The sequence below is a fragment of the Adiantum capillus-veneris genome, chromosome 5 (genome assembly GCF_014529385.1).
Source record: "Adiantum capillus-veneris isolate H3 chromosome 5, ASM1452938v2, whole genome shotgun sequence".
Lineage (NCBI taxonomy): Eukaryota > Viridiplantae > Streptophyta > Polypodiopsida > Polypodiales > Pteridaceae > Adiantum > Adiantum capillus-veneris.
This window is the reverse complement of record NC_140935.1, coordinates 170,680,484-170,706,741: the sequence shown is the minus strand read 5'-3', so window position 1 is coordinate 170,706,741 and position 26,258 is coordinate 170,680,484. Positions and strand designations below refer to the sequence as shown.

Genomic DNA, 26,258 nt, shown 5'->3' with positions numbered 1-26,258 from the left:
CCTGCCATCTCTTCAAGAAAGCTAATTGATGATTTTTAAGATGTTTTTTTATTGCATTTCTGTGCGCATCCCGAGTCCCGACCTGTGATTATACTATCCTGCAACTGATAATCTCTTCAATTGTAACCTAAACACACACACACACACACACTTTTTTTTTTTTTTGTGGGAAACCTCACAGCGAGGAAAACCCACGAAAAATATCAAATACAAAGGGAGAAACACAGAAGTGTTCTGTGATATGAAAATGCTAAAAGCAAACATAGAAGAGTTGCAAAATTTCCAGGGATATGTCCTCAATGTCAAAGGCAAAATGTAACGATTGCCTCAGCGAAATCTTGAACGACGGAAAAGGATCCGCCTCATGCCGATGAAATATGTGCAAATTGCCTTGGCGCCACAAAGACCATAGCAACCAGAATCTGACCCGTGTGAAGAAGCGCACGCGCACGCACCACACACACAATTCAAAATATCCAGTATTGCTTGCTTTAGAATGAAGAGAGGCATAATATATATCTGCTGGCTCTTATGTCCAGAAAATAAAAGTTACATTCACAAATAAATTCAACTGACCATCAAAAACCTCTATCTTAAAAAATTCAATCATATTCTTGAATTCATGTCATAATAAATATGCATGTATACAAATGAGATCACCTGGAGTAGCAGCAAACCTCGTAACTTGTCATGGGAGACCCAGTTTCAGAATTTAGACATGTACAGAATGCAGATGATGGAAGAGTTTGAACTGTATATCCTCGTACAAATTTGCCTATTGAGAGGACCATATTAAGTATCTGCCTAAACTACCCTGATTTTAACTGATAATAATACCGTGCTTCCCAGCAGAATGTGGAGAGTTAAGGAATGCTTTACAAGCTTCAAATTATTTGCTGTGAGCTGAAAAGAAGCTCTTGGTCACCAGCAGCCTTCTGCAAACAACTCTTTGGTGCTGCCGCTATGCCTCTTTTCTGCCAATCCTGCAATTCAAATGCACCACGGCACTAGTAATACACTGACAACATCCCCAATTACACATAGCAAGTTCTGCAATATTACCTAAAGCAATGAATACCAAGCGCATCTGTTATCTCGTGGATAACACTGACAGCAAAGTGCATGTACAGGGACACTGCATACACAAAAAGAATGAGATTGCATCAGCCCATTCAAACACACATTGATGACAGTAGTAAACAGTGCTTACTTGCAAATAAACAATAACCAATCAGAATTAAATCCTCCTTGATAAGTGGTGACCTGTTATATCATCAAAATCTCTCTCTCTCTCTCTCTCTCTCTCTCTCTCTCTCTCTCTCTCTCTCTCTCTCTCTCTCTCTCCCCCCAAGTTGCAGGTTACCACGCCACGCGACTTTTTTCCAAACAGTTCTTTAAGCCCTGCAAGAAAACAGTGACCACGCACATACAGAAATTTACAGAATTTTCAAAATCTCAAGAATTTACAGAGCTTACAGAAATTGCAGAATCGGCAGTTTGCAGAAAGCGGGAATTTGTAGAAATTGCAGGAAAGGCAAAAATGTATGCCATGTATGATTAAAGTGGGGAGAGCATGTATGCATAATGCGGTGCATGTAGGGCAGTCTCCTACTACCATCGCAAATCCCCTTCTCGGTTTTTTTTTTTTTTTTGCGGCGACCAAGCATGCGGAAACAAAATGACAAGCTTGACCTTTTAGAGGATGCAGTTCAAAAATGCAAAGAAGAAATGACCGAAACAATTAACAAGATCAATCGCAACTTACTGGGCACAATAAAAATGCTCGACGAACGCATGTTGGCCCAAGCAAGCAAGATAGCTACGTTGGGAGATCGGGTGACAGCCCAAGACGAAGAGATTGTGTCACTCAAGAGGGAGCTCGCAGAAGCACGATCATGAAATACACTTGAAGAGGGAGAATTGAAATACACTTCAAATTTAGACATATTTGTCCTATCATTATCGCTCAATTCTTTCATAAAGATCAAGTAAACAAACAGACTGGATTTAATTAATTTAGAAATGGCCGAAGCTGATACAATAGGGACAGACTAGCCCTTCAGTTTAATATCAAGTACAATGGTTCTGCCCTTCTCTATAGTCAATGTCGCTTTCCTTGCCCGATAATCGACCACGGTGTTGTTCCAAAGGCATTATGAAAAAGTCCTCATGCCCCAAATACCCTTGACAATGCAACCGAAGTTTGCCAATGACAGGTGTAATGCCGCTAGAACAACCTCTGCAAGTGGTCCCATCCGATCGGGAGTGATCTCGAGCCGGGCCGCCAAATCCGGTGAAATGAAGTTGGCCTTGGCTCCTCCATCAAAGAAGATCAGGGCCTCTTGATCTTTCACTTTGCCCCAAGCTCGGCAAAGTTCTGTGCTCTCGTCCATGGTGTTGGGATCAGTACCCACACAATGTGGAACCAGTCCTGTTTTCATCTTGCCTTTTCTTCCACGTTTCTCAGCTGCTCTTGAACTCTCAGGCTTGTCATCGTCCTTATCATTCTGTTCTTTCGGTGCCTTATTAGGGCACTTCGCGGAGATATGTCCATGTTCCCCGCATCCAAAGCACTTCCCCTCCCTGATGAAGCGAGCTCGCTCCTGAGGAGTAAGCTTGGGTTGTACATCCTTCTTCTCTAGGTTGCTCTTTCTCTTTCTACTTTCATTCCCTGAAGTCTGTTCGGCTCGTTGTGACATGACCTCATCGGTCGGGTAGGTAAGACTGCCAGAGTGAATGGCAAAGCCCCGCCTCGCATGACTCATCAACTCCTAAATAGAAGCTGACTTCTATTCCAAGGAGTGATCTTGGATCTCTGTAGGTAGACCCAAGGTGAACAGCTCAATCTGTTCTCTGAACGAGATCTTCTTGAATGAAGAGGCGGGTAGAAAAGAGCTCCAGAATCTCTCACAGTAAGCATCCACTGTATCTCTTTTGGTCATCCGAAGATGGTTCCAAGCAGCTTGTATATCGCGTTCATACTCTTGCGTCAGCCAAGAAGAAATAAAAAGCTTCTTAAATTTCAGTCATTTAACTCGTGCAGTCTTGTTTAAAAGAAGTGTGGACCACCAAGTTCGAGCATTCCCCTTAGAGTAAGAGGCAGCTCTCCAAATCTTGGAGTGCTCTGAGTAGCGTGCTCCCGCGAAAGCGATGTCAAACTGTTGTATAAAAGACAAAGCCTTCCAAGCATCTTTGTATCCTGAAAAAGTTTCAAAATTGTTCGATTGTCCACCTTCCTTAAATTTTTGGACTTTCTTGCTTTTATCTTCCAGAAAGTCATACTGGTTGGCTTTATAAAAATTCTTCTTGTTCGCATAAAATTTTCCGTCATCAGAGTCTGAACTCTCCGTAGACGAGTCCTCTGTAGAACTGTCACTCACTGGGCGAGATTTAGACTTCTTTGCCTTTTTCTTGCCCTTTCCGAAGCATTGTTTCTTGCTCCGCTTTTTACCTTTTATGTCTTCTTCGCTTGAATCTGAAGAGCTAAAAGAACTATCAGAAGAAGAAGAAGAAGAACTGGGTACTTCTTCAAATCGAACACGCTTCTTCTGTTTCTTTGCTTTGTCAAATGTCGACTGACGACCCAAATAACCCGGGAAGTCAGTGTCTTTCTTCTACTTTTTGCCGTGCTTTTTGGCTTTCTTTTGCACGTCAAAAAGCTGATCAATCCGTGCATCAACCACCTCTCCTAATTCCTTCTCTGAATATTGCTTGTGATCATAAGGTTTCTTGAGAGCAGGTTTCGGGGGTGGTGGTGTGGTTTTCTGCCACTGCGCATGCACTTCCTGAAAAGAAGTCTCACTCATATATTTTGCCAATTTCGGGTCCTTCGCAAAACTGAGTATCATCTTTGTTGCATCGCTGATCAATTGACGACGCTTCATCTCTTGTTGCTCTGCCTGAGTAGGCCGAGGCGGGCCATACTCTCTGCCGGAATCTTCATTGTGATCCCTGCCCGCATCTCCGGATGCAGAGGGAGTCGACTGATCCTTGCGTGAAGCCATAGGTGCCGCGGAAAAAAAAATTGGGAATCGGATTTCCCGTAGAAGAGAAATCGGCCGTGCTCTGATACCACTATAACAGACTTGGACACTCTAAGTTCACAGTTGACAATAGATTTGTACTGGCCTGGCGGAGTTCCGTGCCTAGAGATATTGGCCCCAAAGACTGGCGCCCCTTTCGGCATTTCCTTATGTATTAATCAATGTTCAAAGTACAAGAGAGCGGTTAGGGTTTCACTCTCAAACTCTGCGTTCGAATGTTTTGCAGGACTTACATGAAAAGTATCAAACTCTAAAAAGCATTTGGCCCAGAAGTTGGCGCTGAAAATCAGCCAGTGCAAATTACGGAAATGCGTACAGGTGCCACATCAGCACAGTCTGCGCCAAACATGGAAATCCGTAATGCTGCCATGTCAGCATTGTCAGTGCGAAATCCGGAAATGCGTCCGTACAGCTACTACATCATCAGCTCTCTACGCAATTGAGTGTGTCTGTGTGGGAGGGGGGTCCCTTCGGCCCCATCAAACAAGGTCGCGTAAGTTGGTGGGAACTCCTCTTTAAAAATAGGCCAATCGGCAAGACTTTGCAAGTTGGTAAAACTTCTGCTGCTGCTTCTAGTTCTTTTGCTACTTCTACTTCTGCTTCTTCTAGGGTTTAGGCCCATGGGCCGGGATCCGCATGTTGGCTCCGTTCTTCAGTGGTTTCACACGTCAACAATTTGTGACATCCTCCCTTCTTGAAAGAAAGTAATCGTCGGCGATTACCGTATATCTGAAAAACAACTCAAGGTAGCTCAAAAATTTCCGAGGGTCATTCCGAGGGACAATCAGCTTTCTCATTCCAAATGGGAGCTCTTGATATCCTAGGTTGTTGGCTTCCCTGAAAAATCTCATCCAATAAGGAGTATATTCTAATTCCAGATCGGAGCTTTCGATATTCCGGTATAGTAAAATTAGCCATCACCCCCAGACAGCGCTAATCTCCAACCTGTGTCTCGATGCACTAAAATTACATACCCAAGCAATCTCATCCAATTAGGGATATTCGGTGTTTGGCACATCACAATGCAACACAAATGCTCACATATGCATGTTACAAGACACAACGAACAATGCCGTTGAGCACTCCCTGGGACAGACGGTATGCGGTATGAAGCTACTCAACGACTACCTCATCAATCCCCCCGTAAAAAACCTATAAAGGTCCAATCCATGAGCTTAAAGAATTGGTACTACCAAACGCTCCCCAGACCGCAGCCTGCGTCACACAACCAAACGCTCCACAGACATCCCATCCCGTCTGCGTCGTTGAGAGGTTTTCCAGCATACAATGAAACGCTCCCCAGACACCCCGTCTACGTCGTTCCGAGGTTATCCAGCATACATCGAAACGTTCCCCAAACATCCTATTTGCATCGTTTCGAAGTTCAGACAATACCAAAACAACATTTCTCACTAGGAGTAAATCACCAAGCATTAAAGGCAATATCAAAACCAAAGTCAAACAGTTCAAATCGGCACCAAGACAAGTTTAGAACAAATATCATCCATTTCAAACAAATTCCAAAAAGGATCACCAAACAAGTTATCAAACAAAATTAAGAAAACAACTAATTCAAACTAAAAAGCATTCTTGACATCAATCGAGCTCAATAAGACGGCTCGCTTTCCATCCTCAAAACCTGCACCAAAATTAGGGTTAGATTTCTTCTATAAGGTTGTAGCTGACTGCATCATGATCCATAAGCACTTGGACAGACAATGCTCCTGTAACGGTGATGGTAGTCCCAAGACATAGCAATCACACTAGACCTCCAAAGTTATCAACTCCAAAAGAGACACTTGCTGAAGATGTCTAAAAACCACAAGTTGTACACTGATAGGGTTTCTGTGGCAAGCATTTCAGAATACCCCACTTTGCCAGAAATTGCACTCCGAAGCAAGATATCTGAAGGCACGTACTTTGGGCAAAAATTTTCTTGAAAGCTTGCCAAGTCCTTGGTGTGTGTGGCTAGGTAGCTATAGACATCCACCACTGCATGGCACCTCCTTTGAGAAAAATAGCGGATTGAAAAATCCCTAATCCTTCTCTTGCAAGTAATCTTTATGGCTTCTGCCCTCTAAGACAGAACGATGAAGACGGGAGTGCGTCCGATGCGCAAAGGAGTAAGGGTGGGAGTGACTAATAGGTCCGGGGTCGGGACACGAAGATTCTTTAATAAAATTTCCTAGATGTGCCACCTTGCTCTGTCTGCCCTTTGGTAGGATCGGTATGCTTTCAAAAAAGCACACGCCTGAAGCTTTGATACCACTATCGTGGGGACGGGCACCACGTGTTAACTAAAAAGAACAGATTGAACAACTTTAAGCACTTCAAATAACAATTGAACTGAAAGAGATGCATGAAACGAGACGGGGAGGGGCAGACTTCCACCCCAAGAGAGCATTAGCCCCAAACCTTGGCGCCCCTTTCGGTATTTCTTTATATTGCTTGGACTCGGTACAAGCCGGTACTCTGTCCTTTGCACTCCCACGTAGAGACGTGCGAGAGATTGAGCCCATGGCACATAATTAAAGGCCCTCTCTCTCTCTTTAGAGAGTCTTTTCTTTTTTTATATAAAAAAAAGCAAAATAGGCGTCGCTCATCATTTCAAAAAAAAGAATTTTTTTATTTTTTTAAAACAATAATCCGCCTCCGCGATTTTCGGAAATAACGGTTTCTGGCAGAAATTAGGGTTTCTGTTATCCGCCATAGTTGACACGTACAGTCACGTACGACAGGTACACGTACGAAGACGTGCGGTACTAATCGAACTATAAAAAATTAGACGTACGGTGACGTAACGTACAATGCAAAAAAATATCATGCGTCTTACACATGATAGATCATATGAGTCATGACATCGACCTTAGTACTTAGTACCAAGGCTAGAAACAAACATTTTTCCTAACCGATCAAAATAAGGGAAAACTTGAGTTTTCAGGTCAAAATTTGAAGCTTTTGCCGGTAATTACACTAAAACTTGTGTAAATTTGCTGGTTTTCTTAGAGGCAAGCTCAAAATCTAACCGGGATTTTATAATTTCAACCGGTTAAAATACACTAGACCCCGGCTTTTTTCTAACACTGCTTAGTACTAAATACTTGTAACTTAAGTCTTACAAGTTAGAACATGAAAGATCTGTCCATGGACATTGGAAACGGCAATGTCCGAAGAAAGAAGAATCATGATCTCCAAAGTGGTGGCGGCCATAGTAGATCTGCTACCCAAGCCTCGTCGCAGATAGGTCATGGTGGTTTGAGCAAATGCAGCCATTGGGCTCTTGTTCAAATGCAGTCGAGATGCAAAACATTCCCACACCAAAAATAGCCCCGCCAAAAAAAAAAAAAACGGACGACTCATGTACGGAACGTACGAGTCGTACAATGCGGTACGGAACGTACGGAACGTCCCGTACGTCGAACGTGGACAACCCTGTTATCCGCCACGTCATCACTTTGTGACATACCCCCCTCTTGAAAGCATTGTTATCGACCGCCATTACGCTTGCAAAACTGACAAAAGCCATAAACCGTCTTAGCAGACACTGACTGTTAGTACCTACGTACTAGGAACACACATCTAGCACATGTACAAAATCGACAGTCACATCACACGACATCACAGGACATCACACAACATCACATGACATTCAACATTCATTCGGATCTTAGACCATGATTTATCGGCATTGTAGCTAGCAATCACATCTAGGTCCAATCGGGACCTCAACGATGTCCGATTGCTTAACCCCTATTGCAACCATGTCTATTCGAGATCAATCAGACCAAAATGCTGCAGTCATTTCGTCTATCAGTTCCTGCACTCACAAGAAGTCAAGAACAAATCAGTATCATAATCAGGAATTCCATTTCATAAAGTCATCCAGCAAAATACTGTCAGCTCTCAGTATCCCTGAAGCTCAAAGAGACATCAGTGACTTTAGTATCAAAATCGAGGCATCTGTTGACAAAGGAGCGGAGTAACTCCCCTCTTGTGCATCCCACTGCACCAGATCTTCGGCCAAGCTGAGTTTTTGGGTTCCGTTTGGAGTAGACTATGCTAAACCAAAACATCGAGGTAAAGTTTCACAATCCGAGGACTATCTGCTAGGTCCTCCTCCTCCATCCACTTCGCATCAAATGCAGGAAAGTTCTTGAACTAAACCAAGAACCGCCTTCGGACTTTACTAAACCAAGAACCGCCTTCGGTCTCCTCGTTTTCTTCCACTGCGGGATGCTCATCAGGCTCCCCATCATCAGGCACATCACCCTTAACAGGGTTCAAGAGACTCACATGCAATGCATTATGAATCCTCCAAGTATCTGGCAATTTCAATCGGAAGGAGACATCATTTATCTTGTCAGTGATCTGGAAAGGTCCATAGTATCGCATACTAAGCTTTGGAAAAAGCCTCTCCTTTCCCTTTTTCTTTCGTAGGCGTGCCTTCTCAAAACGTAAGAGCACCCAATCATCCTCCTTCAATTTCAAGTCGCGACGATGGCGATCCGCTGCCTTTTTCTGTCGTTCTTGAGACTCCTGCAAGGTCTCGCGAACCTTGGCAAAAGCCGTATCCAAATCTCGCGAATATTCATCCGCTTCCAATATCTAATCTTTCGTGCTCAGGAAGGATGGAACCTTCGCAGCACTTCCAACAATCTCACATGGTGTCTTTCCCGTCGAAGAGTATATCGTGTTATTGTAGGCAAATTCCACCAAAGGTAAGTTCTTTTCCCATTGAGTCTTCTGATCCGAGATACAAGACTTCAATAAATCTAAAATCACTGAATTGGCAATCTCAAATTCCCCGTTAGTCTGCAAGTGGAACGATGACGAGAACTGCAACCGCGTGCCAATGTTCTCCCAAATTGCCTTCCAAAACAAACTCATAAATCTGGGGTCTCTATCAGAGACAATCGTCTCAACCGTGCCATGTAATCGGAAAATCATCGTGATCATTCTGTGTTCTTGGGAGATCAAAAATGAAATCCATTGCAATACTTTCCCAAGGGTGGGTGGATATGGGTAAAGGCTGTAACAATCCCTGCGCCTTATGCCTGTCAAACTTCACCTTCTGGCATACCAAGCAACTGCGCACAAACTCTTCCACAGTCTTGGCCCATAGAGGTATCTCTCTACTCCCTTCATGGTTGTAGCAATGCCGGGATGACCCGTAAAAGGTGGACAGTGGCATTCAGTCATAACCCTTTCCCTCAACGGCTGTGTAACGCACAACATAGTCTTTTAAATCAAGTAGCCTTCCCGAAGGGAGTATCCAGCTACTGTCTCCCCATCCCGTATCCGTGTGAAAATATCTACAAAATCTGTATCTATGGCATACTGATCGACCATATCCTCGAAGCTCCTACGATGTATCGCGGAAACAGCCAGCACCAACGGTTTCCGAGACTAAGCATTTGCCACCACATTCTTTTGTCCCTGCACATGGACAATCTGGAAGTGGAACTGTGACAAGATGTTTGCCCACCGCATCAGCTTTTCCGAAAGCTGCTTCTGTGACAAGAAGTAGCGCAAACTCTGATGGTCTGTAAAGACAGTAAAATCCGCTCCGAGTAGGTAATGCCGCCACTGAGTAAGAGCATGGATAACCGCCAAGAGCTCTTTCTCATAGATCTGTGCTGTCATCTCCGGCCTAGAGAACAAACGGCTCTCATAAGCTATGACATGGCCATCTTGCATCAGGACCGCACCCAGAGTACGACCACAAGCATCAGAATACACTTCAAATGACTTCTGCAAGTCCGACAAAGTCAAAATAGGTCACGTAGTCAATTTCTCTTTCAATGTCCGAAAGGTAGTCACCTCTGTGGGTCCCCACAAAAAAAGCTACTCCTTTCTGTGTCAAGGTATGCAAAGGGGAAGCAACCTCTGCAAACTTTCATATGAACTGCCTGCCTGTAGTACGAACACAGTCCCAAGAAGCTTCTAACTTCATGGACATTCCTCAAATCGGGCCAATCACGGATAGTCTCTATCTTGGCCGGGTCCATTTGCACTCCTGCTGGCTGTTGACACAATGTGTCCCACAAAGTGTCTCTCTTGTAGGAAAAGTTCACTTTTCTTTGCATTAATCACTAGCGTGTGATCTCGTAATGCCTGAAAGACTTGAAGCAGATGATCTCTGTGTTCTGCCTCATTCTTGGAGAAACCAATGATGTCGTCAAAGAAAGTGCCAACAAATAGCCTGTACTCTAGAAAAATCTTGTCCATCGTCCGGTTAAATGTCGTAGGAGCATTGGTTAAGCCAAAAGGTATCACCAAAAACTCAAATAATCGTCCGAAAAGCTGTCTTGTAGACATCTCCTGGCGCTATCCTGATCTTATGATATCCACTCTTCAAGTCAATCCTGCTAAAGCACGAGGATCCCTGTAACCTCTCGACTATATCATCGATCCTAGGAATCGGAAATCCGTTCTTGATGGTGATTTTGTTGAGAGCGCTATAATCGATGCACATTCTCCAAGATCCATCTTTCTTCAAAACCAACAACATTAGAGAGCAATACGGTGAAGTACTAGGCTGGACAAGACCCTTTTCCAAGAGGTCTTTCACTTGGTTCATAATCTTTTCATTCTGTACTCGGCTCACACGATAAGGTGGCCGATTCGGTGGCGTGCTTCCAGATATCAGATCAATGGTATGATCTTCAGGCCCTCTCAAACGCAATCGGCATGAGCGTGGAGAAAAAATATTGGCGTTCTTTTCTTCAGGTCAAAACATATTCAACCTTTATTCAGTTCTCCCAAAAGAATGAGTAAGAAAACTGAAGTTCATCAACTACAATCTCTAAGACCTTCATTTATCAAAGTCGCTTTCTCGGCCCAGTAGTCAACCACGGCGTAGTTCTTGTGGTACCAAGGGATCCTGAGTAGAACGTCACTCGCATGCCCTGAACACCCCTGTCATTGCAAACGAAGTTTGCCAATGCTCGGTGTAATGGCAACATCCCATTCGGGTGCCACTCGAACTACCTCCGCCCGTGGCGTCAGTCTGTCGGACGTAGTTCCAAATCGAGCCGCCAATTCCAAGTGAAAAGAAGTTGGCCTTGGCTCCTTCAAAAGAGCTTCCTGATCCTTCACTTTGCCCCCAAAGCGGCAAAGTTTGTACTTTCATTCATTAGATTCGGTGCAAGTCCCACGCCATGTGGTACCAGTTCTGCTTTTCTATCTGCCTTTTCTGCCACATTCCTCAACTGCTCTCGAACTCTCAGGCATGTCGTCGTTCTTATCATTCTGTTCTTTCTGTGCCGTTTTAGGGCACTTCGCGGAGATATGTCCATGTTCCCCGCATCCAAAGCACTTCCCCTCTCTGATGAAGAGAGCTCTCTCCTCAGGAGTAAGCTTGGGTCGTGCATCCTTTTTCTCTAGGTTGCTCTTTTTCTTTCTACTTTCATTCCCAGAAGTCTGTTCGGCTCGTTGTATCATGGCCTCATCTGTGGGGTAGGTCAGACTGCCAGAGAATGGCAAAGCCCCGCTTCGCATGACTCATCAACTCCTGAATAGAAGCTCACTTCTGTTCCAAGCAGTGATCTCGGATCTCTGTAGGTAGACCCAAGGTAAACCGCTCAATCTGTTCTCTGAACGAGATCTTCTTGAATGAAGAGGCGGGTAGAAAAGAGCTCCAGAATCTTTCACAATAAGCATTGATTGTATCTTTCTTGGTCATCCGAAGATGGTTCCAAGCAGCTCGTATATCTCGCTCAAACTCTTGAGTCAACCAAGAAGAAATAAAAAGCCTCTTGAATTTCAGCCATGTAACTGGCACAGTGTTGCTTATTAGAAGCGTGGACCACCAAGTGCGAGCATTCCCCTTAAAATAAGAGGCAGCTCTCCGAATCTTGGAGTGCTCTGAATAGCGTCCTCCCGCGAAAGCGATGTCGTGCTTTTTTTGCCGTGCTTTGTGTCCTTTTGCACGTCGAAAAGCTGAGCAATCCGTGCATCAACCACCTTCTCCAGTTCCTTCTCCGTATATTTCTTGGAGACAGCGGGTTTCGAGAGTGGTGTTGTGGTTCTTTGCCACTCCATCTGTACCTCTTCCAAAGAGGTCTGGTTCATATATTTTGCCATCTTTGGGTCCTTGGCAAAATTGAGCACCATCTTTGTTGCATTGCCAATCAATTGACAATGCTTCATCTCTCTTTGCTCCGCCTGAGTAGGCCGAGGCGGGCCATACTCTCTGTCTAAATCTTCGTTGTGATCCCAGCCCGCATCTACAGATGCAAAGGGAGTCGACTGATCCTTACGTGAAGCCATAGGTGCCGCGGAAAAAAAATTCGGGGATCGGATTTCCCGTAGAAGAGAAATCGGCCATGCTCTGATACCACTGTAATCGACTTGGATACTCCTAGTCAAGAATCAACCGCGACAGCACCAAATAACCACTTCAAAACAATTCACAGATCACAATAGATTTGCACTGGCCCGGCGGAATTCCGTGCCTAGAGATATTGGCCCCAAAGACTGGCGCCCCTTTCGGTATTTCTTTTTGTATTAAAGTTACATGAAAAGCACCAAACTCTAAAAGCATCTGGCCCAAAAGCTGGCGCTGAAAATCAACAAGTGCAAATTATTGAAATCCGTACACATGCCACGTCAGCACAATGAGCCCCAAAAGCGAAAATCCATATTGCTTTCATGTCAACACTCTCTGTGCAAAATCCGGAAATCGTCCGTACAGCTGTCACGTCATCAGCTCTCCACACAATTGAGTGTGTGTGTGTGTGTGTGTCTCTGTGTGTGTGTGTGTGTGTAGGCTTGCTTTACTTTAATGTCTTTGGGTCCCTTGGGCCCCATCGGACGGGGTCCCATAAGTTGGTGGGAACTCGTCTCTAAAAATAGGCCACTCAGCAAAAAAGAGAAAATTGCTCCTCCTAGCTCGCTGCTGCTCGCACCCGCCCCCTCTCCCCCCCTGCGCCATCTCCCTCCCTCACACCCTCGCGCTGCTCTCCCGCTTGTCCACCTCGCGCTACCCCTGCTGCTGCCCGCTGCCCAGCTCAACAAGCTCCCCCCCCCCCCCCCCCCGCGCGCTGCCCAGCCAGCCCAAAGCCGTTCCCGCAGTCAACCACGCGAGCCCGCCCCCTCCCACTATCCGCCCCCCTCGCCTGCTTTTTACCGTTAGCCTTCTCCCTCTCCATTCTTGCTTGTCGGGCATCGCCAGCACCATTGACGTGCTCGGTCCAACAGGTCTTCCCCCCCTTTTTCGTCCAGGATCCTCCGCCTTTTCTTTACCAGTAGCCGACACAGATGGCGGCTCATGCTCCACCGCAGAGGGACTCCAATGAAGCCCCCTCGCCCGACCCCGCTGAGCCCACCATTAGACTTGCTCTCTTGCCGACAGAGCAAGCGACCCTAGCCGCTGAGGTAGAGCGATTGCAGGCGACTTCGGTCATCTGCAAAATTCTTGGCACCCGACCTAGCAGAGGAGAGCTGCGAGACCTTCTCCAGGCCCGCCTTCTCGCAGACGTGGGCAAGATCTTGGATGTCCAGATTCTCGGACGGGGGTACTATGAGATCGAGTTCAAGACTTCCGAGATCGCTTCCAAGGTCATAGCTACGAGTCCACTGGCCATCCGAGCATCACGCGCCTACTTTCGACAGTGGCGATATGGTTTTGACCCGACTTCAGATGTCCTAGTAGAGGAGGCAAACATCCCCATCTCAGTCTGCTTTCCGGGTTTACGGAGGGAGTACCTACCACTTCTTTCCAGGATTGGCTCCGCCATTGGGACTGTCCTCGAGACACCTAGTACGAAAGCATCAGTAGCTGCCAAGGCGGCTGGCATCCCCTCAGTTCGAGTTTTGGTCAGAGATACCCACACGCCCCCGAAGGTCATCCTTCTGCCTCGGGTGAGTGGGGGTTGGTTTAGACAGAGTGTGGAGTACTCGGGCCTCCCGAACAAGTGCTTCATTTGCCGATAGATGGGCCACCTAGCGAAGGCATGTCCACGGAGGAGGCCACGACTTCCACCTCAACCTCAGCCTCAGTCTCAACCCCAGCCTGCCAAGGCTGGGCCGCAGCCTCAGCCAACGACACAGCGCACAAATTCAGAGCCACCCTCCGAGCCTGGGGCTCCAGCAGAGGAGGGGTGGCAGCAAGCCCGTGGCCGTCGACGCCAAGGGCCACAGCGACAGCCTGGCACTCAGAGTGGCCCTCAGGTGCCTACTCAGCAGCAGTGGGTTCCCACGGGGAACCGCTTTGGTCCTCTTGAGCAGGAGGAGTCCCCTACGCCAGCCTCCACCTCCGCTTCACCCTCGACAGCCGCTCCCCCTTCAGAGTTCCCCTCCTCCTCATCCTCCCCCCCACCCTCTGCTCCGGTCGCCTCTCCACCTCGCCCCTCTACCTTTGTCGCCCCACCCCGCTCCTCTTCTTCTCCGCTCCCCCCAGCTCCTTCTCCCCTCCCTCTTGCTCCAGTTCCACAGTCGACTCAGGAGACTGGTCCCTCGACGGCGGCTAGGAGATCTCTTGGCATCGCCTTTGCCACGAGTCGCCTAGCGAGAGAGGGTCAGCCCTTCTTGCGGCCCCCTCTGCAGATTCAGACATCCTCCCTTGCAGCTATCCCTCGTGGTCTGACGAGCATTGACCTCCGACGCCGCGGGGACTTCTTCGACTACGGGTTCACTCGCTTTCTCGGCGATTCCGCAGCAGACCACGAGGCAGCCTGCTTCAGGGTCCATGCTTTGTTCCTCGCCGCTAGGGGGACAGAGGCCTTGGACTCAGCAGTTGGTTTCTCCTTCCCCCTTTGTGGTAGGGCCGAGACAGAGTGGTCCCTCGACTCAGTGTTGGGATGGTTGCATACACAGGTTCTCGAGTTCTCTCATCACATGGGAGAACTTGGAGTTACCGATTTGTTGCAGACTTTGTGGCCACTGGCCAAGTTTGCGGTGACACCCCCAAACTCAACAGGATGTAGGCACATTGTGGTGTACTTCTTTGCTGATACGTAGTGTTTGCCTTGCTATGTATACATTCATGAGGACTCCTGGACATAGGAGGTTGCTTTACGCACGGCTCGCTCTGCTTGGGCTTGGGCTAGGCACTCACTGCAGTCTCGCCTATCTAGAGGACGCTCGGATGCGGATTACTCCCCATCTAAGCCAGCCTCGAAGATAGCCCGTCTTGCTGCTGCGACAGCATCTGTTCTCTCTCGCTCCCCATGAGGATCGTCTCGTGGAACGTGGAGGGACTAGGTGAGCCCCAGTTTCAGCGACCGCGGGGCCGATTGCGTCAGGAGCTTGAGCGTTGCCTTGTGGGAGGAGAGATTGGTCTCCTTATGCTTCAGGAGCACCATCTGTGTGAGAGCCGCATTCGGCGACGTGGTCAGATTTTGCATGGACGATATGATACCTTTTCGTCAGCTGCTTTTGGATCTGGAGGCATCCAGGGTGGGGTATGTATGACTATTGCGGATTCATTGCAACAGGCCATTGTGGGCAGAGGGATTATTGTGCCAGGCAGGGCTCAAAGGATTACTATGCACGTTCAGGGTGGCCTTGTGGGCTTCGTGAACATCTATGCGCCCAATGTGGCGAGTGCTCGTGCAGAGTTTTGAGTGTTTGCCGCAGGCTGACCATTGGTGTGTAGGAGGGGACTTCAACATGTTGGAGGACCCTTCTGACAGGATTGGAGGCAGCCATGCTACTGTGCATGGAGTCGAGTTAGCAGCTTGGGAGAGGTTGTGTATGACTTTGAGGGTCTCGGATACATGGCAGCACTCTGGCTTTGTGAGGCCTCCAGCCAGTCTTGCCTTCTCTAGATCGGACCGCAGAGTGGGAGGAGTGAATGTATCGCGGATAGATCGCTTCTACACTAGTGACCACTTCGGTGACTTAGGGGGATCAATGGGCATCCTGGCAGGGACATCCTTCTCGGACCATGCACCAGTAATCCTCACAGTGGCAGACAGGCAGAGGAGTGGGAGCACGATGCTTCGCATCCCGGAGCGGGTCTTGTTGGACTCAGCACTCAGAGAGAGAGTAGAGGCTCTCTGGACAGAGGGCATGGACAACCAGGTTCTACCTGCAGACAGAGTGGCCTAAGCTAGACAGAGGGCATGGACAGCCAGGTTCTACCTGCAGAAAGAGTGGCCTTAGGCCTAGCTCAGCTTAGCCACTTTTTTCTCCAGGAGTCTCTGGCTCGCCGGGCTACAGCGAGAGAGGAGGAGCAGCGTCTCAGACGAGGCATTGCTTCACTACAGAGGATGCAAGAGCAGCATCCAGACAATCCATAGTTGGAAGTGCAGTTACAGCAGGCTCGACAGAACTTGCTAGCACAGAGGAGAGGCGTCATGAGCTTTCCTTTCACCGACAGGCATTTCAGTGGACTCAGGTGGGTGACAGAGTGACAGGTGCTTTTTTTAAAGCTGTGGGACCTTGGCACTCGCATGCCAAGGTCAATCAGTTGAGGAGACCCGATGGGTCAGTTGTTTGTGAGCCCGAGGATATACGTGCAGTTGCTACTGACTTTTACCGTGAGTTACTGTCGGCTAAGCCCCAGTCAGAGCGGCAGGATGCATGCAGGGAGCAGGTTTGGGCACAGATGCCTTGTCTTGTGACTGAGGAGATGCGCCAAAGGCTAGAGATGCCACTTCAGCTTGAGGAGCTGCACACGGCTCTTAGGGCCCTCCCTCGTGGTAGCTGTGCAGGTGAGGATGGGCTGACTCCCAGCTTTTTCTTGGAGTATTGGGACCTGCTTGGCCCAGATCTTTGTAGTGCCTTTCAGTACATTTTGCACACAGGAGTGATACCTGATAGCATGAGTGAGGGCCTGATTTACCTCATTCCAAAGGAGGGTGGCTCCTTGAATGAGATTCGACAGTGACGCCCCATCACCATCCTCAACTCAGCCTACAAAATTCTTGCCAAGGCTCTGAGTTTGAGGATTCAGCCACTTTTGGAGAGCCTTATACATGGGACTCAGACAGGTTTTGTGTAGGAACGCAGTATCCTTGACAACATCTTCACTTTTTGGGAGGCCTCTGCCCTGGCACTGCTCCGTGGGGAGGACCTTGTGATTCTTCTTCTCGATTTTGAGAAGGCATACGACAGAGTTGACTGGGACTTTCTAGAGGGCACTCTACGCACGATGGGCTTCTCAAATGCTTGGATCAGAGGGGTGGCAGCTTTGTACAGACAGGCCACAAATGTGAGCAGGCTTTGGAGACCTTCTGTTGTGCATCGGGCGCACTGATCAACTGGAGAAAGACAGTGGCTTTCTCAAGTGGCAGTACTCCTATGCCAGATTGGATGCCAGTAGAGGGTTTCAGGTGGATTCCCCCAGGGACTGCAGTTCGATACTTGGGTTGTCAAGTTGGTTTGGACTTGTCCCCCGAGCAGCAGATTGCTCCTCTTCTCCTGTCCATCGGGAGAAAGCTGCTACATTGGAGCTCAGCACGACTTTCGCTGGCGGGTAGAGTAGTAGTTGCCAACCAGGTGTTGTTGGCGACTATGTGGTACATCACTTCTTGCTGGATCTTCTAAAGTTCTTGTATCAGCCAGGTAGAGAGGCTGATCAGGAACTTCCTTTGGTCAGGTCGTGACACTCAGATTGCCCGAGCCAAGGTGGCTTGGTCGGTCATCACACTTCCTTGTTCTCAGGGAGGGCTTGGGATCATTGATCCAGCATAGCAGAGCAGAGCCCTTCTTGGGAAATTCGTAGTCAAAGGACTTCTTCCAGGAGAGGAGCCCTGGAAGGAGTTCTTGCTGCAGAGGTTTCGTGCCAGGGTGACTCAATCAGGAGGCCCCTGGCAACCTTCGACCAAATGGATCTTTACAGAGTTGCGCTGAGTTGGTTTGAGAAAGAGACTGGAGGACCGCTTCGCAGTGAGTTTGCTTCGATCTTGGGAGCTCTTATGGCCTGGCCTAGAGCAGAGACAGCCGACATGCACGGAGGAGCGCCTACGGCAGCCCCTTGTTTGGAACCCCATCGTTAGCACTCAGAGAGGCCAATTGGTTGGTAGTCGGCCTCATGTTTCTTGGGGTCCCACGGCAGCAGGTCCAACGCGCTCTCTAGGTGACTAGCTAGAGTTCACAGGTTTGTCAGAGGGGGTAAAGGCTTTCCAGCTACTACAGGGCATGAGAGTGGTGCAGAGCATGTGTCAGGACATCTCAGAGTCAGTTCCAGTTGAGTGGCTCACGTCTCTCGAGCCAGTAGCACCCCGGTGGATGGGAGCTGGGAGCCTTCACACGACTGGAGGTTCTCATTTCAGTCAGGGCCTGCTCACAGTCTGTCTTAGCCCTGTTCTTCGAGCTTCAAGGTGGGGGCAACTACAACAAGTTGCAGTAGAGGCCCCGCAGGCAGCAGAGTGCTGTTTTCAGAGGATCCGAGTAGTGGGCATCTGTGGGTGGACCTGCGTCATAGACCCTGACCCATCAGTTCTTGAGTCAGGACACTGGAGGCTATGGGCTTGGGAGTGTTGTCCGTTGGCACGAGTACAGTGGGATCCTGGTGAGTGGCTATGGAGGGACCCCTTCTCTTCTGCAGACCACCCCGCAGTCCCTTTCTTTCAATACACTGTTCGACTGGGACATCATATACTAGCAGCACAGAGAGAGGCCCTCCCCGTTGCAGCACGTCATTGGCAGGAGGACGGTCTCACAGTCGAGTTCTTGGCAGACTTTTGGGAGAGGTTGTGGGACTCCAGACAGCCGTGGCGAGTCACCTTGTTTCAGTGGCTGGTCACACATAGAGCCACAGCAGTAGGGAGCTGGCTAGTGCATAGTGGTCTCTCGGCCACATGTGCAGCTTGTGACCATTTGGTGGAGAGTCAGCGTCACTCTCTTTGGAACTGTCCCTCGGCCCAGCACGTGTGGCTACGAGTTCTTCGGCTGATGCCTGCTCTCTCCACGGCTCGACAGTACACTTGGTGGGCAGCGGCTTGGTCCACCCTCACGGGCCCGGCACTTCAGTTTGAGCTATCTTCCACCAGCAGGATGATAGTGATGCAGGGGGGGCGACCTACACTTCAGCCTGCTATAGAGCTTACTCCACAGGAGTGGTGCAGTGAGAGAGAGGAGTGTTGGGAGCTCATCAATGGATTGACACATTGGTTCATCTGGCGGGCCCGCTGTTTCTGCATCTTTGAGGCTCGCCGTGTGCCACCAGCAGAGACTGTTCGTGACTTTTGGCTAGAGCTGATCCATACTCTCAGAGAACAACTTGAGGGACTACAGGGCAACTCCGACCGCATGCGGGAGCGCCGCGAGGCTTTCCTTCGACTCTGGCGCCCTGGGCCTTTCTACACCATAGTCCAGGGGGTGCTCAGATGGCACTACTGTCCACCTGTGTGGCTCTTCCCTCCTCCCATCTCTTGATTTAGCCTCATTGTATATATGCTGTTTTTTCATTGGGAGAGTCTCCCCATCATGCTTGTTGTAGCCCTCTCTTGCAGAGGTAGTTGTAGCCCTATGGGCAGTTTTCATTAACTAATAGAAGGATCTTTTTCTCCGAAAAAAAAAGAAAATAGGCCACTCGGCAAGACTTTGCAAGTTGGTAAAACTTCTTCTGTTGCTTCTTCTTCTGCTACTTCTGGTTTTTCTAGGGTTTAGGCCTTTGGGCCCGGATCTGCATGTTGACTCCGTTCTTCAATGGCTTGACACGTCACCACTTTGTGACATAGCTGCCCTCCCTCTCATGGTCGAGGCACTTACTAGATCAATAAGCGCCTCGACCTCCCCAAAGACAACTATGCTTGGCTAGCCCTTCAATCCTCTCGACAGCTAGCGCTATAGGGGGATACAGCATGCTGGTATGGGTAGATGACATCATGGTTTTAGTCACGTGGTTTAAGCATGGATACACTGCCTCCGTTCCAGTACTCCTTGGATGCATCCTCCCTATCTCTCACACAGAAGAGATCACTAGACTCATACGTAGCGTAACCGCGAAACGTCTCAAGGCCGAAACATTTCACCTTGAAACGCAACATTTCACCACGAAACGTTTCAGTCCAAAATTAGAGCATCGTGAAACGTGAGACCGAAACGTGCGTTTAGGGACTTCGAAACTTAAAACTATGGTACCTTGTTCTTAGTGAAACGGCTTGTGTTTCACTTGCTGAGCGAAACGTTTCAAGGCTCGAAACGTTTCACCTATCCCGACTTGTCGAAACGCATTTCATGGTGACGTTGCTCATACATCAAGATCTAATTCAACTGGATACCAGAAGCACTGGGATACAACCCACACAGGAGTTGCATAGGAAGATGGATTTCTATAGAGAACATCTTCTCCAACTAACATAGGATAAATATGTGATCATACCGGCCGATGTGGACACTCATTTATCCCATGGGATACGATGTGCTATTGGTCAGATGCGCACTTCATCGCATCAGTTAGAGATTGAGACTGGCAGATTTAGGAGAGTACTAGCAGAGGCCAAGATTTGCCAATTGTGTCATATAGATCCAGAGACAGAGTTACATCACATTTGTCATTGTCAAGTTAGAGATTGAGACTGGCAGATTTAGGAGAGTACTAGCAGAGGCCAAGATTTGCCAATTGTGTCATATAGATCCAGAGACAGAGTTACATCACATTTGTCATTGTCCGATATACTCTGAGATATGAGGCTGCTTTCATTGTCCATTCAGAGAGGGCTTTGACCATTGGCCAGAGTCATGAGCTATCACGATCGGAGATGCCTTACGTTTTTTTTCGCTAGAGCTACACAAACACAAGGAGAGTTTGTTGAGGAGATCGGACAGTAGGAGACATTCACCGAGGGAGATCACTGAGTTCTTTAGAGCAGGGACTCGACAGTCAGATGAGCAAGCTTCACAGCAGACTTCAGAGTCCACCTATACAAGAGCTATAGGAATTGACAGAGCCATTGAGCTCGAGAGAGCTAGATGCCCACATCTACGACAGCGACCACGACATTGATGGAGGCTCCATCAGAGGATCAGGACTATTCTAGCACAGCAAAAGATACATCCAGTACCCTTATTTACAAAGGCGAACATTGACAATGCTCTTCCGCGACCGATGCAATACTTTCTCGAACAACGCCCGATGCCAGGCATCCTCGTACATTGATGATAATGATGATTTTAGTTTTTCACTTTACTTCATTTTTTATTTTGTACCCAGACATTGTATAAGATTCACCAAGAGTGTATCAGTTTGGTCTCATAGGTTATTTTGGCCTTTTGCAGACGTTTAATATTTCATTTCATTTTATTTCATTTCTCTCTCTCAGCCACCATTGCAGAGCTCTGCCCGCACTCATACTACCACTACTGGCATTCTCATAGACCGAGCATTGGAGCTAAGGAGATCTAGACGACCACGATTGAGGAGAGGAGCTACACAGTATCGACGGAGACTACAGCAAAGGATTCGAGCCATACTTTCACGACGTCCAGAGTGCAGATGAGGATGGATCTCTACCATATCCCCCCCCCCCCTCCCCCTTCTCTCATTGTACTGGGAACCTTTTGTGTTAGCTGGCACATCCATACAGTCCCAGTTTGTAGTAGTTGTATTTTTGTATGTGTGTGTGTGTGTAGAATTTGGGCAAGTAGGAGCTCCGACTTTGCCATCTAGGGGATTCTTGCATCTCAGTAAAGGATGAGAGAACTTAAACTGTAACTCCTATTGTATGGGGCTTACCTACCCCCTATCTATGGGTTTTGTACCTTTTTCTCTCCACATTAATTCAATTTTCTACTCTTCTCAAAAAAAAAAACGACAATTGAGCTGAAGTTGCAAAAGTATATTGTCTTCCACTGTTACAAATGCAGCATGTGTAGGCAAAAGGGGCCTAAGCTGTAGAGCCAACACAACAGCAGCAACACACACCAGTCAACGTGCAGGCAATGCACGTGTGACAGCAAAGGCTCAGTGCAAGTACCACATGTGTTGAGCAGCAACAGCAGTAGTGGCGACCAACGGTGGCAAAGGCTGATGGCAATGGACGAGGTCTGCTTACACCGGGCAAGTAGCTAGCTCCTGATGACAATGCGAAGTCGTGATGAAAAGGCGCGGCACAAGACAGCGCAAGCAACCTTGCAAAGCCTCACGCAACAGAAAGCGGGACCTTTGTTACGTTGGGGTTGCAGGTAGGAATTAGGGTTCGCGCTATGCAAAAACACATCGTAACCACGACGTTATCTCTCCCTCTCTTCAAAGTTGCTACGTGGAATTGTAATGGATCTATGCGTCTAGATGTGGGTGCTTTTGAGGAAAGTTTAAGTGGGAGAGATATCATCTTTTACTCTGAGACACATCAGGACCTTGGGCAGTCTATGCCTCACGTACAGATGGGAGACCGCATGTAGACAGGAGACACGATCAGAGCACAGAGGGCGGAGCTCAGGTGCAGTGGCAGTGTTATTCAGGGAGGAGTTGCAGCCATTGATACACATAGCTCCCAGGGATGAGCAAGCTAGGTACATGTGGATGAGATTGAGAGCAGAGACAGGCAGATATCTTTACATTGCTATCTGCTACTTTCCCCCGCGTACGTCAGTGTATGCACCACCCAGAGGATAGTCCCCCTTTTCTATTTTGGATGATGACATCTGGGAGTTCTCTAGAGATGGTGACATCATCATTCTAGGGGATTTCAATGCTAGGACTGCCCATCATCAGACAGTTTTTTATGATACTTCAGAAGAGATGTTGAGAGAGCTGGATGTTGCAGAGACAGGCCTATCCAGACACTTGATAGACATGGGCACTGCACATGGATTGGTCATCTTGAATGGCCTACAGAGATTTCCCGCTGCGGGGGGTTTTACATGCTTTCCACACAGACATGGAGCTAGCACAATGGATTATGTCATGGCACAGCCGAGTCTCATCTCTAGTATCCAGGACCTCACAGTTGGATCCGGACCTATTGGTGTGGCAGTGGACCATGCTCTTCTGTCGCGCTAACCATATCTTTCGAGTTTAGTGTAGCACACAGGCCACAAGTGGCAGCTCCTACTCGCTACACTTTCACGCGGGAGACGGACTCTGTATACATAGATGGGATCTACAGACGCTTGTGTACTGAAGAGCCAGGGCGACCCTTGGAGGAGCTTACTACTATACTGACGCAGACGTTACATGATGCCGCAGCAGAGGCATACCCACTCACAGCCTGAGAAGAGCCGTCGTTCTGGGAGCATGACCCACAACAGCTAGTATAATAAGGAATGCCGAGAGGCCAGAGCTAGACTTCAGAGGGAGGTGCTTTTGGGGGACATCACTCACAGACAGTCACAGACTGACTTCCGCCTAGAGCAGGTTCTATACCAGCTATTCTTGAGTCAGGACTCACGTGAGGCATGGTAGCTCTTTCATTAGCACTCCCCTCCCCCTGCCATTACCTCCACAGAGCCTTGGGGCCAATAGGCGTCATCTCTGTACACAGTTCTTGGACAGCCGCCCCTTCCCGACCCTCCCGATCCATGCCCCATACATGTGCTTTTTTCAGCGCTGAGATGGTGAGGAGGCCATTGACAAGATGAGGACTGGGAGAGCATATGATCATGATGGTTTACTGGTTGAGCACTTCATGCATGTCAGAGATCTACTAGCAGAGCTCCTAGCAGGTATGTTTAACCGTGCGATGTGTGAGGGCTTGCCTGATACTTGGAGCCTATCTATTATTATACCTATCTTCAAGTCAAGAGACGCTATGGAGCCTCGGAATTATCGCACTATCATGATCGGACACACATTGGCACGGTTGTACGCATCCATTCTTGAGCAGCAGGCATCTGAGTAGATGGGCAGAGAGGGAAGGGATGCGCGCAGCCGGGCAGGCAGGATTCAGGAGAGGTTTTTCTACTCTTGACCATATCTTGACACTCAGAGCCATCATTGAGGAGGGCAGATCACATGGGAGACGGATCTATTGCAGCTTTGAGGACTTCCGCAAAGCATTTGACACCGTACCCAGAGCTCGATTGATGCGCAGATTACAGGAGATGGGAGTACCCACAGAGCTCATTTGGGGAGTCATGGCACTGTACAGGTCAGTAGTGGGGCATGTGGGTGAAGCAGGATTGCCCGCTCTCTCCTACTCTGTTTGGTATGTATGTGGATGAGGTTTCCGACTACATTGAGAGTGATGGTGATAGAGGTGCACAACTGGCAGGAACATGGATCCCACTATTGTTATATGCTGATGATATTGTGTTGATCTCCGACTCTCCAGAGGGGATGCAACGTCACTTGGATGCTTTGCATAGCTTTGCCAATGAGAGTGGTTTGTCTGTCAACCTTGGTAAAACCAAGGTCATGGTATTTAATACGACCCCACAGTGGATCAGGAGGTCAGCGCCCGCATTCACGTACGGCCAAGAAACGGTGGAGTATACAGATGCTTACACCTACCTTGGAGTGGTTTTTAGTGGACCAGCATTTTCATTGAGAAGAGCAGAAGAGGCTAGATTGACCAGAGCCCGTGCAGCATTGGGTAGATTGGAGAGGATGCGTTCACATGTTCAGTTTCAGGAGCCTCGGACGAAGCTCTGGCTCTTTGACACCCTGGTGGCTTCTGCATTTCTCTATGGAGCTGAGATTTGGGGACCTTCACTGGACCATCATGGGAGGACAAGTCGCACTGATGGATGGGGGAACATGGAGAAGCCACTAGTCTCTATGATCTCACGGCTCATTAGAGCCAAGGCTTCAGTACCACGTGCCATTATACGAGCAGAGCTACCTGCCCCCCCACTAGTGCTTGAGGCGCTCACCAAATCCGTCTCCTTCATACACCGCATCTCGGAACTTCCCAGAAATAGATATGCCCGCCTTGCTCTTGAGTCCTCGCGACAGTTAGCCATGTAGGGAGATGCAGCATGCTGGTATGGGGAGACGACATCATGGTTTCAAGCGCATGGGTTCAACATAGACAGACTGTCACCCTTCCAGTACTCACTCGATGCACACTCTCTGACTCTCACACAGTCCGAGATTACCAGGCTCATCTGCCAGGACCTGACTCAGCTAGTCATCAGGCACGAAGATGGCTTTCTACAGAGAGCATCTTCTCCAACTTACGGAGGACAATTTTGTGACGAGACCTAGATACATGGACACCCACTTGTCTCATGTGATACGATTGGCTATTCGCCAGATACGCACATCCTTACACCAGCTGCGGATCGAAACCAGGAGATACAACAGAGTACCAGTAGAGGCCAGGACATGTCTCTTATGTGACCTGGAGCCTGAGACAGAGTTGCACTACACATGCCACTGCCCCGTCTACTACGAGATACGCGGCCGCTTCCACTACTTGTTCAGAGAGGGCTTCGGACCACTCTCCAGAGTCATGCAATACGAGGATCAGAGATGCTTGGGTCTGTTTCTGCTCGAGCTGCGCAGACACAGAGATAGCTTGATGACAGGAGAGGTCAACCAGTCTCAGAGACGGATCACAGACTTCTTTAGAGCAAACACTGGACACCCGGAGGAGCTACTACCACAGGAGAGCTCGCTGCCTCACACTGGAGAATAGTTGGTATGATGAGGAGTGCAGAGAGATGAGAGCCCAGCTCCAGAGAGATCTTCTTTTAGGAGTCATCATTTACAGACAGTCTCAGATTGCTTCCCGGTGCCTTGTGCGACAGAGAAACGAGCTTACTTGGCCCACATGGGGCGAGACTTGTATCAGTTGTTCTTGAGTAGAGACTCAGGAGAGGCATGGCGATTCTTTCATGAGCACTCCCCTCCCCCAGTGATTACTTCTCCAGATGTGTGGGGCCAGTATGCGATATCGTTATATACAGTTCCTGGACAGGAACCCCTTCCAAATCCTAGAGAGCCATGCCCATCTACCAACACCTTCTTTACCACTGAGATGGTAAAGAGAGCTATTGATAGGATGAGGACCAACAGGGCATATGATCATGATAGTCTAGTAGCACAGCACTTTATACATGCTAGACATATGCTGGTAGAGGTTCTTGCAGTGTTGTTCAACCGAGCCATGTGTGAGGGGTTACCTGAGACTTGGAGGTTGTGTACTATTGTGCCTATCCTCAAGGCTATAGAGCCTGGGAATTACCGCGCTATTATGGTTCGGCACACATTGGCACGGTTGTATGCATCCATTCTTGAGCAGCATTTGAGTAATTGGGCAGAGAGTGAGGGTGTACGGGCAAAGGCCAGGCCGGTTTTAGGAGGGGTTTCTCCACTCTTGATCATATTGTGACACTCAGAGCCATCATTGAGGAGGGCAAGTCACATGGGAGACG

The 26,258-nt window shown here is 48.4% G+C and overlaps 1 protein-coding gene across 1 annotated transcript in view; it reads right to left on the bottom strand.

Moving 5' to 3' along the window:
* Window positions 1–572: 572 nt before the first annotated feature.
* The window catches only part of LOC147458547 (choline/ethanolaminephosphotransferase 1-like), a 105,312-nt gene continuing 79,626 nt past the window's right edge, over window positions 573–26,258 (bottom strand). Inside the window, exons 16-18 of the mRNA XM_086513202.1 lie at window positions 1,211–1,263; window positions 1,063–1,135; window positions 573–983 (exon numbers count right to left, since the gene is read on the bottom strand). Of these exons, the coding sequence (XP_086369328.1) occupies window positions 962–983; window positions 1,063–1,135; window positions 1,211–1,263 (148 nt within the window). The 3' untranslated portion in view covers window positions 573–961. The remainder of the gene's footprint in view (window positions 984–1,062; window positions 1,136–1,210; window positions 1,264–26,258) is intronic.